We start from the raw sequence: 17,239 nt of genomic DNA, 5'->3' as shown, positions 1-17,239 counted from the left end.
TTTTTTTTCTCTTTTAATCCAGGTAAAATCCCAGTATTGTCCAATGAACACACATAAGGTTTCTGTTTAATGCAGCTCTATCCATGTCTCTAAAATACAAAAATAGAAATCAATGCTCTTAATCTGGACACAAATCTTACACAGTGAATAATGATGAACAAATGCTTTGCCTGGTTGAAGTAATTGTCTCTCTGAAACAAAGTCCTTGACTAAGTCTTGCTTGTGCTCAGTAGGTGGGATCATAGAACGGAGTTATTTAAATGTATTTCTTTTGTTTTGCCATAAAGTAGCATTCATTCTTTTTTATTTCAATAGATTTAAGAACATAAGTGGTTTTTAGTTACATGGATGAACTGTAGAATGGTGAACTCTGGGCTTTTAGTGTACCCATCACCCAAATAGTATACACTGTACCCAACAGGTAATTTTTAGCAATCATTCTTGAACTCTTTTTCCTTCCCACTAATTCAAACATCCTAACCAGCTTAACAAAGATCTGAAATTTCCACACACATCCCTCCTTAAAAACAAAACAGAACACAATTAGATTCAAAAGCTGGATGAGGCTGGGCACAGTGGCTCACACCTGTAACCCCAGCACTTTGGGAGGTCATGGATCACTTGAGGCCAGGAGTTCAAAAGCAGCCTGGACAACATAGCAAGATCTTATTTCTACAAATGCAAGAAAAATTAGTCAAGTATGGTGGCACACACCTGTAGTCCCAGCTACTCAGGAAGCTGAGGTGCGAGGATTGCCTGAGCCTAGGAGTTTGAGGTTGCAGTGAGCTGTGACCGTGCTACTGCACTCTAGCCTGGGTGACAGTGTGAGACCCCATCTCTATTTAAAAAACAAAAAAAAAGCTGGATGAGAAAAGGGTATGTCCCTTCTTTCTTTTATCGGACAGAGGTTTACTATACTAATCATTTGTTAATTCAAAGGTTGGGCTTAATTTTCTTCTTAGAATCTCTAGACAGGAAGCGCATTTTCTGATGTCTTCATCTTAAGAGAGTAACTGCTATAAAACAAGGCCTTTAACATTCTGTGCTACAGCAAGCATAGCCACGTTTCAATAATCCACATTTGTGAAGCAGTAGAACGATAATCACCAAAAATCGGATGATGCAAACATCCTTCGTATCTTCCTGAAATGGCTACAACCTCTGAACGGACTATGTTCTCTCTGCCTTTGGGCCTTTGCTCCCTTTGCCTGGAACACCTTTCCCTGCTCTCTACCTTGCACTCTGCTATTTGGGACTCAGACAAGATGTCAATTTATCTAGACAGCTTTCCTGGATACCCTCTAAGGCTGAATCGAGGGCCCACTTCTGTGCTCTCCTAGCACCCTCTATTAACTCACATCCTAATGTTTAACACACTGTACTGTGTCGCTTGTTTGTCTCCCTCTCCAGACTAGCAAACATCTTGAAGGCAAGGACAGGATCTCATTTTTATATCCTTAGTGTCTGCGACATACAATGCAATCAATAATTATTTGTTGGATGAATAAGGGAATAAAATGAATTTGACCTCAAATACCTTCTGTGATTTTTGTAACACATCTTACTTGATAAACCAACTGAACAAGGCTAATATTAAAAGTATTGGCAGATGATCACATCCCCACCTGATAACAGAAACAAAGAGATTTCCCCTACAAAATATTGAAAATAGAGGATAAAAAAGGGAAGCACACACTCCCCAAGATCAGCTCAGGAGGAGTTATCGCACCAGCTGCTCTTCCTTGGTGCAGCACAGCAGCCTATGCTTTTCACACCACAGGAGGGGCTAACGACCTCTGGACTGTTCTCTTCACCTCCTTTCCACTGATCCTGTATTTTCCTCTTCTTTCTAGCCTATTCTCTTATTTCTTTCCTCTTCCTGCCTTTTTCCCTTCCTTGTTTTCTATACTTTGTATTTGCATTCTGTTCGCATTCTTTCCTTTAACTTTTCTCTGTACTCCCTTCCTCACAGCTTATTTCAAGTAGAGGTACCATGGGGAATCCATGGGAATGGCTTTGCCCAATTGGGAGAACTTAAGCCAAGGATGTTGCTGTATCTCCTGGTCACTTCTGCAAACTACACCAACATATTTCTTACGTTTTTCAGGGAACCGAGAAGTGATCTCATAACAGCAGCGTAGGGAAACCAGCACATGAAGTCAAATTGTTACTATCTACAAAGTGGGTAAGACATGTTTCTAGGCTATAGTAACCTAGAAAGTAATAGGGGCAAAGCCCTCTGAACTTACTATTATTTTATTTTTTTTTTTTTTGAGACATAGTCTCACTCTGTTGTTCAGGCTAGAGTGCCATGGCATCAGCTTAGCTCACAGCAACCTCAAACTCCTGGGCTCAAGTGGTCCTTGTGCCTCAGCCTCCCAAGTAGCCGGGACTACAGGCATCACCACCATGCCCGGCTAATTTTTACTATGTATTTTTAGTTGTCCAGCTAATTTTCTTTCTATTTTTAGTATAGACGGGGTCTCGCTCTTGCTCAGGCTGGTCTCGAACTCCTGAGCTCAAAGGATCCTCCCACCTCGGCCTCCCAGAGTGCTAGGACTACAGGCGTGAGCCACCACGCCCAGTCTCTATTATTTTAAATAAAAGTAATAGAAAGATAGATCCAAAGGAGGAAAGAAAAAGAAACCATGTTTTTGAAAAAATGCTGCATGTTGGCAGAGCAAATTTAAATAGCTGTAGTATTCTTGATGAACTAAGCAGATTAGAGAATGATCTGGTCCTTGTCCGCAGGGAACTTAAGAGAGTCTTGTTGAGGAATCATCCCCACCCCTTCCAAAACCCATAAATGTAAACCAAAGAACAAGAGAGAAGAGATTCTCTTAAACTGAAAGAGTCAGGAGCCTAAGATAAATGCATTGGATGTTTTAGGACAGAAAAATAAAGACTGGCTGGAAAGCTTTTTGAGTTTGTGGTAAAGTTATCCCACACGTCAAAGTCCATGCCACAAGCATCAGAAGCCAAGAAAAGGAAAAATCCACAACCAGGAGTCAAGAGGCCCAGCACAAGCCCTAACAAGCTGTGCAACCTTGGGTAAGTCACTTTGCTCCTCTGATCCAAAGATGGCTCTTCTGTAAAATGAGCAAAATAATAATCTTACTGGCAAAGCTGTCTGTCACGATTAAACAAGTCATGTGAAATCACTTTGAAAGGTTTTACATAATATACCAACTTAATGTAAGAGGAAGCAAAAGCATTTCTCTGAATAGAGCATAAATTCTGTGGTTTAATTTCCAAAGTCTAAGCCTGACTCACCTTCTCAGCCTTATTAAACCCCTTAATCAATGTGTGGTCACTGAGTGGGAGAAGAAGAGTCATATGTGAGGCTCCAGGGGTGGGGCAGTGACTATTCAGTCAGTTGTTCCACATCTCAGTGGCTTCATCTATAAAATGGGTTGTATGGAATTCATTCAGGTATCCACAAGATAATGCAAGTCTGAGCAAGGAGTAGAAAATTTACCAAAAGTGAGGAAAATATTTACATAAATCGTCTCCCCAGGGATAAATAACTCTTTCCTAAGGGAATAAACAACCAAGATCATCAAATATCATCACTCTTTGGACAGAATTAGAAGTGGCCTTAGAGATCATTTAATCTCTTGTTTTACAGACGGGAAAACTGAGACCCAGAGAGATGAACTGGGTTGCAGAAGTCTCCCAGCTAGTCAGTGGCAGAGTGGGGGCTAGGGCCCACCGCCTGAGATTCCAAAGTCCAGTGACCTCTTTGCCAGATCGCAGCATCATCCAAGGTAGCCTGTGGCCTATATAACACATTATCAACTCAAAGACACATTACAACTTAATCAACAGTCAAATGTGGGCTACTGAAGGAAAAGGCTGTAGGACTCTAGAAGAAGGAGGGAAGCTGAGGGCTGGGGGAGCTAAAAAAGGGAAGGCTTCATTGAGAAGATGCACTGAGTCCTAGAGGTACTCAGAAAAGAAGAAATTAAGGAAATATTTCAGACAGAAAAGACTTAAATTAGACAATCTTGGGAAGAACAACCTGATGGATAAAATTTTCTTTAAAGAAGATAAGTTACAGGTTTAGAGGATGAGACTGCTTTAAATCAGGACACTCCTTGATTATATGCAATTTAGTCCTTTTGTTGTCACATGCGTTTTTTACACTTACTAATATTTGTAATTCCCTAATCTGTTCTGTCTCCCTATAAGACAAGGCCCTCAGCAGAGTCTACATCCATCTTAGTGATTAAGCATGTAGTCTCTGGATTCACATTGCCTAAATTCAAATCCTTACTTTACCACTTAACAGCTATGTGACCTCGGACAAATTCCTTCACCAGTCTGTACTTCTATAAAATTAATATCACCACTCATTTCAGGAGGTTTTGTAAGGATTAAACGTGTTTAAGTGGTCACAACCTACGAATGGGTTTTTAATCACTTTACTTATAATGTGTCCTTTTTTAATGTATAAAGAATAGAAAATACTCAAGTACATTGCATGTAGTAATGATAAGTACCATTTTGCAAAAAATTTTGTTATGCACACGTGTGTATATATGTCTTAGTCATGATGTAAAATCTATTTCTTACAGTGGTTTGCTTTTAAAATATGAGAGCCACTGAAGTAATGCACAGAATAAGGTTTAAAACAATGCCTACCACATAGTAAGCACTTAGTGCTATTTATTGTCACAGTTGCTGTTATGTATCTATCTACTAAAATTGTTTGTAGGTTACATAAAATAATGTCAAAGCACTTTGGAAAATTTGACATCTGATATTAAGGCAATAAAGGCAAAAAGCCCTTCTCCTCATCTCTGACACCCAGACACTCAGTGCCCCGTCCAGGCACAAGTTTGTTGCTTGGCCCACTAGCTGTGTGTTACACTGAATTGAAGAGTCTACAGACTATGATTTATCTAACAGTCATGCCCTGTCAATCTTTGCAGAGAAATGGAGGCTTGGCACTAGAGTAAAATAATTTATTTTTACCTGGTTAGGGTGGGGAAGACGGAAGTCAAACCTATGGGTAGATGAGGGAAGCAAGTGAGTCATACAGAGTTGTTTGCTCCTCCAGAGCCAGACAGACTCAAATGTGCCACAGACAAGGCCACAATGGCAGATACCTGAGCCTTTGGGCTCAGTCTGAATCACCTCCCCCTCCCTAACCTCACGCAGACATCTCATAAAATAGCATTAGGAAAAGCTGGGAGCCCTCAGATACAAATAGGGGCAGACTACACAACAAAAAGTTACCCTAGGGGTTCTTTAAATGACAAGTTCACCTAAACTTTCAAAATACCATTAAAATTCTAAAATCCTGATTTACCAAAAAAACGTGGAAGACATGCTCACCAGTAAGGAAATCAGAAGGTCTGGATTCCATCCCCGACACTGTGTGACCTTGACTTAGTCACTTCATCTCTCTAGGTTTAAATGTCTTCCTCTGTTAAAAAAAAAAAAAAGAGAGAGAGAGCGATCATGCAATAACACCTACCTCAGAGGATCACGGTAAAAATTAAAGGCAGTATGCAGTGAAATTCCTACCACAGAATCTGGCACTGACAAATGCACAATAAACACCTGTTCTTTGTACACTAAAAGTGAACACCTATTGTAGTAGACTGAGATTCCCCAGCCAGCTGGCCTGTGAAAAAGACATAAGCATCCTAGTCTCTTCCTGGATGTTGTTCTGCTTTTATGGAAGCCTTATAAGATACCCTGGTCTCTCAAGCACGACAGCCTGGACTAGGAAATTTAGGAAAGCAGTCATTTCCCATCTCATTCAAATGCTTTGGTACTATGGAAGCTCAAATTATTTCTTACTGCCCCCTCTCCATTATCCATTATTAAACTTAAAAAGAACAAGAAAATCAGTATCCTGCCTACATTTTACACGTTCCCTTTTCAAATTAAAGCGAGGGTATCGCATTAAAATTCTCCTGCTGAGCTTCGGACCAGCAGGGGGACTTTGAGGGAGTGGTCACAATGCTCGCAACGGGGCTGGCCCCGGGGAATAAAGGGGGTGCCTTCTAGACCTTTCGGGCCCACCCCAATTTCTCGTTGGCGACGAATCCAGGCCACGTGTCGCCATTTTGTGTTCAGAAAAAATGGCGGCTGCCCCCGCGGGGAAAGAAGAGGGGGAGGCGGAAGAACGCCACGTTAGCCTCTTTCCCCGAGGGATCCTAAAGCACGTTGCGCACACAGCCTTTCCTGGTCTGGCTTAGCCCAAGGAGAAAGGGGAAGGGGCAGAAACCAAAACTCGTAGACCAGTGACTCGAGCGACATTTCCTCAGCGGGAGGAATTCAGCAGGAAAGGCCTTTCAAGATGGCGGGCCCCATCAGGGCCGCCCCAGAGAGCGCAGGGCGCGGCGGCCGCACTGAGGGGAAGGGGCGGAAAAGCAACAGTGCGGGCGTTGAGCGCGCGGGAAAAATCGCAGGCACTCCCCAAAGCTCCAGTCGGCACCCCCTGAATAAATGAGGCCTCCACAGAAACACATTATTGTTTCAAATGTCTGACAAGGATGCCGCGGTAGAAACGACACAAGGGCAAGAGGTGGGGTTTCTGTGGCTTTAACAGACAGAAACTTGCAAAATGCAAACAAAGCATTATGTAAATGGACGCCATTCTTTTTATGGCCGTGTTTCTAGCACTTCCCAGAAACAGCAAAGCCGCGATTCGGGCGGCGAAAGGGGGTGGGTTTCAGTCTTTCTGCTCACCGGCCACCACCAAGGGGTCGGGGCATGGGTGGGGGCTGGCGCGGGGCGCCGGGACGCCGGGGACGAAAAGGCCCCACGTGCCCGCCCGCGCGCGCACCCGGCAGTCAGGCCTTGCCTCGCCGCCCCTCCCCCCCGGAAGACGGCACCTGCCCCTCCCGTCCCCCCACACCCTCGCGCACGCGCTCTGGTCACCTCACGCGCACGTTTTAAACCCGCGGCGTCCCGGCTACCGCCTGCAGTTACCGCCGGGGTTGCCCGTGTCGCTCCGCGGATAAACTCTATTTGTGAAGTGGCAAAATAATGTGTGTCGCCTATACACAACACTAATATTTTCAGTCATCCGCCAGTGATGTTATAGTTAATAAAATACATGTTTATTTTTAAACATTGCCGGACTCTCAGCTTCCCTTTATCATTGCTTAATTTTCACCACTGCGGTGTTAAAAGGGTTTTTTTTAATGTGCCGTGTCGGGGTTGGCGCAATCTTGTGACCTAAAAAAGACGGGTCCTCATTTTTTTCAAAGGGTCCTGCGCAGAAAGCACTTCCGGGGTCAGAGGGTATGCGGGGTTGAAAGCGGGCTTCCCGCCCCGCCCAGACCGCCGAGGCTGCCGCCGGAGTCGCCACCGCCGCGCCCTCGCCCACCCGCCCGCCCGCCGCTCCCGGCCCCGCTCGCCCCCTCCGCCGCAGCCGCCCGCTCCTGCGACTACGCCGCGGCCTCCCGCCCGCGCCCGCTCGCTCCCGCGGCCCTCGCTCGCCTCGCGCCGGCAGTTTTGGGCCTACATCTCCCCTCCCCCCGCCAGCCGCCAAAGACTTGACCACGTAACGAGCCCAACTCCCCCGAACGCCGCCCGCCGCTCGCCATGGATGCCGGTGTGACTGAAAGCGGACTAAATGTGACTCTCACCATTCGGCTTCTTATGCACGGAAAGGAAGTAGGAAGCATCATTGGGAAGAAAGGGGAGTCGGTTAAGAGGATCCGCGAGGAGAGTGGCGCGCGGATCAACATCTCGGAGGGGAATTGTCCGGAGAGAATCATCACTCTGACCGGCCCCACCAATGCCATCTTTAAGGCTTTCGCTATGATCATCGACAAGCTGGAAGAAGATATCAACAGCTCCATGACCAACAGCACGGCGGCCAGCAGGCCCCCGGTCACCCTGAGGCTGGTGGTGCCGGCTACCCAGTGCGGCTCCCTGATTGGGAAAGGCGGGTGTAAGATCAAAGAGATCCGCGAGAGTACGGGGGCCCAGGTCCAGGTGGCGGGGGATATGCTGCCCAACTCCACCGAGCGGGCCATCACCATCGCTGGCGTGCCGCAGTCTGTCACCGAGTGTGTCAAGCAGATCTGCCTGGTCATGCTGGAGACGCTCTCCCAGTCTCCGCAAGGGAGAGTCATGACCATTCCGTACCAGCCCATGCCGGCCAGCTCTCCAGTCATCTGCGCGGGCGGCCAAGATCGGTGCAGCGACGCTGCGGGCTACCCTCACGCCACCCATGACCTGGAGGGACCACCTCTAGATGCCTACTCGATTCAAGGACAACACACCATTTCTCCGCTCGATCTGGCCAAGCTGAACCAGGTGGCAAGACAACAGTCTCACTTTGCCATGATGCACGGCGGGACCGGATTCGCCGGAATTGACTCCAGCTCTCCAGAGGTGAAAGGCTATTGGGCAAGTTTGGATGCATCTACTCAAACCACCCATGAACTCACCATTCCAAATAACTTAATTGGCTGCATAATCGGGCGCCAAGGCGCCAACATTAATGAGATCCGCCAGATGTCCGGGGCCCAGATCAAAATTGCCAATCCAGTGGAAGGCTCTTCTGGTAGGCAGGTTACTATCACTGGCTCTGCTGCCAGTATTAGTCTGGCCCAGTATCTAATCAATGCCAGGCTTTCCTCTGAGAAGGGCATGGGGTGCAGCTAGAACAGTGTAGGTTCCCTCATAACCCCTTTCTGCTGTTTTCCCATGATCCAACTGTGTAATTTCTGGTCAGTGATTCCAGGTTTTAAATAATTTGTAAGTGTTCAGTTTCTACACAACTTTATCATCCGCTAAGAATTTAAAAATCACATTCTCTGTTCAGCTGTTAATGCTGGGATCCATATTTAGTTTTATAAGCTTTTCCCTGTTTTTAGTTTTGTTTGGGTTTTTTGGCTCATGAATTTTATTTCTGTTTGTCGATAAGAAATGTAAGAGTGGAATGTTAATAAATTTCAGTTTAGTTCTGTAATGTCAAGAATTTAAGAATTAAAAAACGGATTGGTTAAAAAAAATGCTTCATATTTGAAAAAGCTGGGAATTACTATCTTAAAGTCTTTGTTGGTGGTTTTTTTTCTCCCCTTTTAGCCTTAGGTGATTGGAGGGAGGAGGGAGAAGGGTGGGCCCATCTTGGTATTCTCTGAAGACCTTCTCACCTTATCGGTAGGATCCCATTCCCTCTGTGCCCCAACAAAGGAACGCGGCAGGTTGGGCCTGCTTTGGAATGTCTGCAGAGACTGAGGGGTTGTGCCCGGGAGTGTCACCTCTCCAAATTCCAGAGAGAGGCCTCTGCCCATTTCTCTGGTAGAAACATAAGGTTTTCTCAGATGGAAAAAGTGCCCATTCAGTAGGATCTCTGGTGAATGGCAGAGGGATCACTCCATTTAACCAGGCCCTCCTACCCCACCCCCATCTCACATGATAAACTTAGGAACAAAAAAATATTCTGAGGTGGGAGGAGCCTGGGGAAGGGAAGGGGTATGGGGGGGCAGGGAAGGGATTGCTAGCTGAGGAAGGGAAGGGAGGGCTACCGGGAAGGGTGGGTTTGAGGGCTTGGGGGAGGGCAACAGCTGCAGGGTGGAGGGGGGATAAGAGGGGTCTTGGTTGGACAGCAGTAGTGGGAACGGGGATGGTACCAACGGGATGCACGTGTCAAGCATGCACCTGTGGCAAGCAGCCTGTCAGAGAATGTTATTACACCTGCCAAGTGGTGTATCCAGAAACAAAAGAGGCCCAGTTTAATTCTTCAGCTGTGTGCAGTGTTTAGAGAATCATTATACCAGGAAATAATCCTGCCTAAATGGGCCATCTTCACAGGCAGGAATGTACACTGATCCCATTGCCTGTGGCCTAAGAATGACCTGGATGTTAAAATGCAGATTCCTGGGCCCTACCCCAAAACTATTCACAAAGTGCATTTTTGACAAACACTGCAAAGAGGTCTTAGATTTGAGTGCCACTGGTTCTCTACAGTGGATAAGGAAGATCCTACTGTGAAGGCCTGCAGCCTCACTTCCACATGAGCCAACAGGACTAGGCTGAACCTGATAAGAAAAATTCTCTGTAGGCAAAGACAACATTAGAAACAATAGTACAAGACAATAGACAGGTGCCAAAGTGGGTAGTACAAACCCCAGGCACTATGGAAGACCATTAATGGCAAAGAAAAATTCCTGTGGGAGGGGAGTATTATCCACAACAAATATTTGTTGAGGCTTATCTCTACAGGACATCTGTTCCTTCCTGAAGTGCAGCAGTGGTTCTCAGAGTCCCTGGAGGTAAGATTGGGGTCTGCCATGCATTCCACACCCACTGTGTGGTCTCACAGGCAGTTACTGAAAGGAACCCAAATTCTGGAGTTAGACTTGCATTCTAATTTGGGTTCTGCCACTTACTGCTGGCCTTAGGCAAATTACTTAACCTCTCTATAAATGGAGATGTTAAAAGTACACACCTCCTGGGCTTGTGAAAATAAAATGAGATCATGTATGTAAAGCAGATCAGCCCTTAAAACACAGCAAACTTCAATATACTTTGGATTACAGAAAGCCATGGGGGGGGGTTACCTGCAACATTGGGGCAGAGAAGACATAATTAGAAGGTAGGAAACAAAGCAATGTGTATTAAGTGTGGAGCCGAGAGAAGAGAGTTGGACTGAGAGGCCAAGAAGGTAAGGGGGGCCCTGGTGAAGACCCAGAAGTAGGTACAGTGTCTTCTGAGAACAATGAGCACAAATCAGGGCAGGAATGGATAATGAGCTTGAACCTTCAAACACCAACCTAAGTAGTCTTGTAAAGAATCCCTGAAACTTGCTGGGTGAAGCAGTTCAAATGCCCTATGAAAAGTAGGCCTAAAATTCTTCAGCTGCACCCCATATGGGGCAAAACTGGCAATAATTTGTAAAATAATGATTTAGACAGCAAGATGTAGGATGAATTGCAACTTGGAAAGACTAAAGGCAGGAGCAGCAATTAGATAACTACAAGGAAGAAGCAGCAGGTTCTGATACAGGCTGGGAAATGGTATCAACGAGAATGCAAAGGGGCCAGTCAGTGCAGAGAAATTGAAATTGAGTGTAGAGGCCAAAGAAAGATGTAAGGAGGGGGCCTGGCGCTGTGGCTCACGCCTGTAATCCTAGCACTCTGGGAGGCCGAGACAAGCAGATCATTTGAGCTCAGGAGTTCGTGACCAGCCTGAGCAAGAGCGAGACCCCCCCCATCTCTACTAAAAAAAAAAAAAAAATAGAAATTAGCTGGACAACTAAAAATATATAGAAAAATTAGCTGGGCAGGGCGGGGCATGCCTGTAGTCGGGAGGCTGAGGCAGGAGGATCGCTTGAGCCCAGGAGTTTGAGGTTGCTGTGAGCTAGGATGACGCCATGGCACTCTAGCCCGGGCAACACAGTGAGACTCTGTCTCAAAAAAAAAAAAAAAAAAAAAAAAAAGATGTAAGGAGGGGAAACAATTCAAGCATGGTGACAGAAGTATATGCAGGTAGAAGTATTCAAGGAGCTAGAAATAGACAAACTCTGAAGGGAAGTCAGCTACTTGAGGATAGGTAAATAAGGGAAAGGACACTGAGTTTTGTGGGGTATTGAGGGACCTAGTTGTCTTGTTCACCATTGTTTATTCAGTACCTGTCAGTGTACCTGACACATAGCATGGGCTCAGTAAATACTTCTAGGATGAATCTGGAAAAAGCAGCCAGTGAAGACAGAAGGAATAGTTGAAGCAGCAGGAGAGAAATCAGGACAGCGCCCTTGAGAGAAGTCAAGGAGGAAAGTTTCAAGGCTCTGGTAGAATGACAATAATGCTATAGAGAGGTTGTTTAACAGAACTGAGTGAGCATCTACTATGTGCAAAGTATTTTAAACTAAAACATGATGTGGTGCACTTAGAAGATAGCTAGTAGCTGATTACAGTTAGAGCATGATAAGGGGAGGTGGAGAAAGCACAAAATCATTTGAGGCTAAATTTTCACCAGCCTTTAATACCATAGCAAAGGTTTTGAGCTTTATCCTGAAAACCAGTGGTCTCCAAACATTTTCTTAAAGTGTAGGCCTTCTATAAAAAGTCTTTAGCATATAGCCTTATTCCCTGATGGTTTATAAATTATATATGTATGCTTACTTATAAGCTATATACAAGCAGAATTCTAAATATGTACATTATAAACGCAAAAAGTTAAATTTTAACAGTTAAGATAAAAAACAAATTGAGGCCAGGTGTGGTGGCTCACATCTGTAATCCTAGCACTTTGGGAGGCCGAGGTGGGAGGATTGCTTGGGGATGGGAGTTGGAGACCAGCCTGAGCAACATAGCGACACCTTGTCTCTATAAAAAATAGAAAACTTAGCTGGGCATGGTGGCTCACACCTATAGTCCCAGCTACTGGGGAGGCTGAGGTGGGAGGATCTCTTGAGCCTAAGAGTTTGAAATTATAGTGAGCTATGATGACACCACTGCACTGTAGCCTGGGTGACAGAGTGAGACCTCGTCTCAAAAAAAAAAAAAAAAATCTAAATTCTAATAGTTTTTTTACCCCCTTGCACCAGTCATTGTAGAGACCTAGGGAGGACTGTCACTGGAATGGGTATGCTTGGAGAGCAGAATTTCAGAATGGTGATGGGGGAAGCCAGATTGCAGCAGGAGAGGAGGGCCAAGGCAGTGAGGAAGTGGAGGCAGGACTGTCCACTGTTGAAATACCTGGTGGTGCAAAGGAGGCACAGAAATAGACAAAAACTTGGGGGAGAATCAGGGAAAAAATTTTTTTGTTTTGTTATAGTTGAAAGGAACCTCACTTAAGGCAGATACCAAGGAACAAATAGGAAGCTGAAAGGTACAGGTAAGAGAGGACTATGTCTTAGGACAGTGACTATCAGGCCCCAGACAGTTTGACTACTGAAATTTAACTCACTTTGTCCCCTCTCCTATGGGACTTGCATCTCAGAACTCCTCTCCTTTGTCCTTTTTCTTTGGAGCAGCTCGAGCTGTCCTCTTCTAGTCTGGGGACTGGAAATCAATGAGGCCCCTCTGCAGTTGCTGTGTCTTGTTACAGCCCCATTCCTGCCACCAGCTATTAGGCCACAGCCACTGCCACAGTAGAGAAGAGCCTGAACAGGTTGACAGACACCTGTCGTGTCATAGCCACAGGAGTTGTATCATGTGTTTAGAAGACTGATCTCCCCCAATCCCCTCCTTGGATCCACTCGGCATAGAGACACACACACGTACACCACCACCACATGCCCCACCCAGCCAGCAGTTTGGACAATAAATCACCACTCTGGGTTCACCCCTAAAGCAGCTACTTACCCTCTGTAACCTGGGAATTAAACAGTATTTACCAACAGCTTGAGGTTTGTGAGTTGAACCCACCTCCCTGCTACTCCTGGCTACCCTAAGTGGTGAACCAGATACTATCCGGCATCCCCAGGCCTATCACCCCCTGCCAAGGAGACAGTACCCGGCCAGACATATAAATAGGCAGTCACAGCAGGAAAAGGACTACCAAGCCCTCTGGTCACCTTGCCTAGCCTGGCCACCTAAGAAGCTTTCCTAAAATTTAAATCTGACCACATCGCTCCCCTGCTTAAAGGACTTCAAGTCCCACCTTTACCCATGGTCTACAAAAGAAAATCCAAACTTTCAGCATAGCTCTCAAGGCCCTCAGAATCTGTTCCCCATTAGCCTCTTGTGCAAGGCCTACCAGTCTCTTGTCTCTACCTTCAGCCCTACAGAACAACTTGCAGTTCCCCCAAAGTCATGCTGTTTGGGCATCCTTGCCTGTGGGACATCGTTGTCTCTTCATATTTCTGACCTTGGCTGTGCTCTTGTCTACCTGGCTGGGGCTCTGGGGCTCCTAGCCGGGGCTGATGCTCTCAAGGACAACCCCACTGCTGAGAATCAGAGATCTGAGTTCTAGTCCAGGCTCTGGCGTCAACTCTGTGGGTGATGCTGGACAAGTTGCTCCCCCTTTCTGGGTTTAGTCCTTCATCTGAGAAGACTGGATAAGATAATACCCACAATTCTCTGGCTGCCTTGGAAAATAAGGCTGCCTTTGTGGACACCCATCCCTGCCTCTGCCTCCTGCTGCAGGGCTGACTTCTGACACACAGGCCTTCTGTAAACACTCTGGAGAGAAAAGCGGAAGTTGACAAAAAACTGGCAGCAACAAGCCCCAGCTTGGCATTTTGGGTAACTATTCATGAGTGCTTAACTGAGGAAGAAGCAGAAGGAAGGGGCTCCAGAGAGATTTGCTCTGAACATCCTTGACCCTGCCTGTCACCTTAGACTTTGTGAGGAAGAGGAGAGGACAGTAGAGGGGAAGGAGCAGAGGGGCGTGCCGGAGAAGGTTACACACAAGGAGAAGTTACTCCGAGAAGCAGACCCAAGCCCTTGCCCCTCCTTTCTCCTGGCCTCATGCCCAAACAGTGAGGGCTCAGGTGCCCCCGACTGTGCCCTGGAATTTGTGTCCACTAAAGTGGGGATAGAGTGACTGGCTGTCCTCCTCCTTCCAGTGGCTGCCTATGCCTGCGGACATCTGCCATTGGCTGAGTGGGCCTGGTTAGGGAGCTGAGGCCACTGTCCTCCAGTGGTAGCAAACACATTACCAGCTTAGTGGCTGAGGTGTGGAAGATGCCAAATTGGTTATTCCCTGAGAAGTTCCACCACCGTGAGGAGAGTCTAAACGGACAGTCTGTACATTGTTTTATTTTATCCTCAATAACTTTTGTTGCCCATTTTTTCAATTAAGAAAGCAATACAAGTCTTACAGAACATACATGAATGTATAATACATACAAAAATCCATATTGCTGTTAACATCCTCTATTCTTTGTTTTATGAATATATAAGTACTACTCTTTTTAAGATGGGATCATATTCTACATGTTGATTTGTATGCTTTTTTAAAACTATCATTCATGTACCATAAAATTCGCCATTTTAAAGTGTGTAATTTAGTGGGATTTAGTATATTCACAAGATTGTGTAATCATCATCACTACCTTATGCCAGATGTTTTTATCAAGCCCAAAAAGAAACCCCTTACCAGTCACTCCCATCCTCCCACACCCCAATCCCTGGCAAGCACTAATCTACTTTTTGTCTGCATATATTTGCACGTTCTGGACATTTCATATAAATAGAGTTATGCAGTATGTGGCCTTTTGTGTGTGATGCTTTCGTTCAGCATAGTGTTTTCAAGGTTCATACATGTTGTAGCATGTATTGGTACTTCTTTCCTTTTTATGGCCGAATATATTCGTATTCAAATGTGGTATGGTCATACAATATATGGTATCATATGACCATACCATATCTTGTTTATTACCCTATTTTGATTATCCATTGATCAGTTGATAAACATTTGGGTTGTTTCCACCTTTTGGCTATTATGAATAATGCTGCTGTGAACATTCATGTACAAGCTTTTGTGTGGACATATTAATATGTTCTCATTTCTCTTGGGTATATACCCAGGAGTGAAATTGCTAAGTTATACGATAACTCTAGGTTTAATTCTTTGAGGAACTGCCAAATTGTTTTCACAGTGGTTGTGTCATTTTCCATTCCCCCCAGCAGTGTATGAGGGTTCCAATTTTTCCACATTTTTGCCAACACTTGTTATTTTCATTTCTTTCTTTCTTTTTTTCTTATTATACCCATCCTACTGGGTGTGAGGTGGTATATTGTTGTGGTTTTGATGTGTCTTTCCCTAACTGAGCATCTTTTCATTTGCTTATTGTCCATTTATTTATCTTCTTTGGAGAAATGTCTACTCAATCCTTTGCCCATTTAAAAAATTGGGTTGTCTTTTTACTATTGAGTTGTAAGAGTTCTTTATATATTCTGTATACTAGAACTTTATCTGATACATGATTTGCAAATATTTTCTCCCTTTCTGTGAGTTGTCTTTTACCCTTCTTGATAGTGTCCTTTGAAGCATAAACGTTTTTTGTTTTTTAATTTTTTTTTATTTCAGCATATTATGGGGGTACAAGTGTTTAGGTTACACATATTGCCTTTGCCCCACCCAAGTCAGAGCTTCAAGCGTGTCCATCCCCGAAAGGGTGCGCTCAGCACTGGTTAGGTGTGTATATACCTATCCACCTCCTCCCCCACCCCATCTGCCCGACACCCAATGAATGTTACTACTATATGTGCACTTAAGTGTTGATCGATTAATACCAATTTGATGGTGAGTACATGTGGTGCTTGTTTTTCCATTCTTGTGATACTTCACTTAGTAGAATGGGTTCCAGCTCTATCCAAGATGAAGCATAAAAGTTTTAAATTTTGATGAAGACCAATTTATCTATTTAGGTTTTTTTGGTTGCTTGTGCTTTTGTTGCCATTGTCTAAAAAACCATTGCCTAATCCAAAGTCACAAAGATTTATACTTTTGTTTTCTTCTAAGAGTTTTATAGTGTAAGAACTAGAACTATAAAACTCTTAGAGGAAAACAATAGTATAAATCTTCATGACCTTGGATTTAGATCTTTAACCCATTTTGAGTTAATTTTGTGTCTGGTACAAGGGACCAAATTCATTCTCTTGCATATGGATATCCAGTTGTCTCAACACCATTTATTGAGAAGATTATTCTTTCACTGTATTCAGTTTTTTACCTTAATCAGTTGTGAATATTTTCACAATTAATACTATAATTTTGTAATAGTATTTTTTATTAGCCATATGTTATTTTTATCCTATCTCCTATTTATGGACATTTAAGTTGTTTTTACATTTTGGTGTCTTAAATAATACTGTGGTGAATGTATTCACAAAAATATCTTGAGATATGTCTCTGATTATTTTCTTAGGAAAATTATTCAAAAGAGGAATGTCTAGATTAAAGGGCAGCTCCATTTCCAAGGCTTCTGACGTACGTTATCACTTGCTCTAGAACAGCACTTCTCAAACTTTTTGGTTTTAGGATACCTTTACACCTTAAAAATTAGAGGTTTCTAAAAGTGATTTTGTCTGTGTGGGTTATTTCTATTCATATCAACTGTCCTGGAAATTAAAGCATAGAGGCCAGGCACAGTGGCTCACACCTATAATCCTAGCACTTTGGGAGACTGAGGCAGAAGGATTGCTTGAGGTCAGGAGTTCGAGACCAGCCTGAGCAACATTGAGAGACCCCCCCCATCTCTAGCAAAAAAATAGAAAAATCAGCTTGGTATGGTGGTACATGCCTGTTATCCCAGCTACTTGAGAGGCTGAGGCAGGAGAAGCACTTGAGCCCAGGAGTTTGAGGTTGC

The 17,239-nt window shown here is 44.6% G+C and overlaps 1 protein-coding gene and 1 long non-coding RNA gene across 3 annotated transcripts in view; one reads left to right on the top strand and one right to left on the bottom strand.

Moving 5' to 3' along the window:
• The window catches only part of LOC105812106, a 31,474-nt gene extending 26,052 nt beyond the window's left edge, over positions 1-5,422 (bottom strand). For both annotated transcript variants that reach the window (XR_001137593.1, XR_001137595.1), the window contains exon 1: positions 5,341-5,422. This is a non-coding gene — a long non-coding RNA (uncharacterized LOC105812106). The remainder of the gene's footprint in view (positions 1-5,340) is intronic.
• A 1,859-nt stretch (positions 5,423-7,281) lies between these two features.
• Positions 7,282-9,026, top strand: PCBP1 (poly(rC) binding protein 1). Its single transcript, XM_012646491.1, has one exon. The coding sequence runs from the start codon at positions 7,567-7,569 to the stop codon at positions 8,635-8,637; it is 1,071 nt and encodes a 356-aa protein (XP_012501945.1). The 5' UTR covers positions 7,282-7,566; the 3' UTR covers positions 8,638-9,026.
• The last annotated feature ends 8,213 nt before the right edge of the window (positions 9,027-17,239 follow it).

This window comes from Propithecus coquereli, unplaced genomic scaffold, assembly GCF_000956105.1.
Source record: "Propithecus coquereli isolate 6110/MARCELLA unplaced genomic scaffold, Pcoq_1.0 Scaffold243, whole genome shotgun sequence".
Classification (NCBI taxonomy): domain Eukaryota; kingdom Metazoa; phylum Chordata; class Mammalia; order Primates; family Indriidae; genus Propithecus; species Propithecus coquereli.
Note: the sequence above shows the minus strand (reverse complement) of the source record. Positions and strands in the feature narration are given on the sequence as shown.

Excerpts from the sequence above, each read along its gene's own strand:
- PCBP1 (XM_012646491.1), top strand. The coding sequence starts at position 7,567 with ATGGATGCCGGTGTGACTGAAAGCGGACTAAATGTGACTCTCACCATT.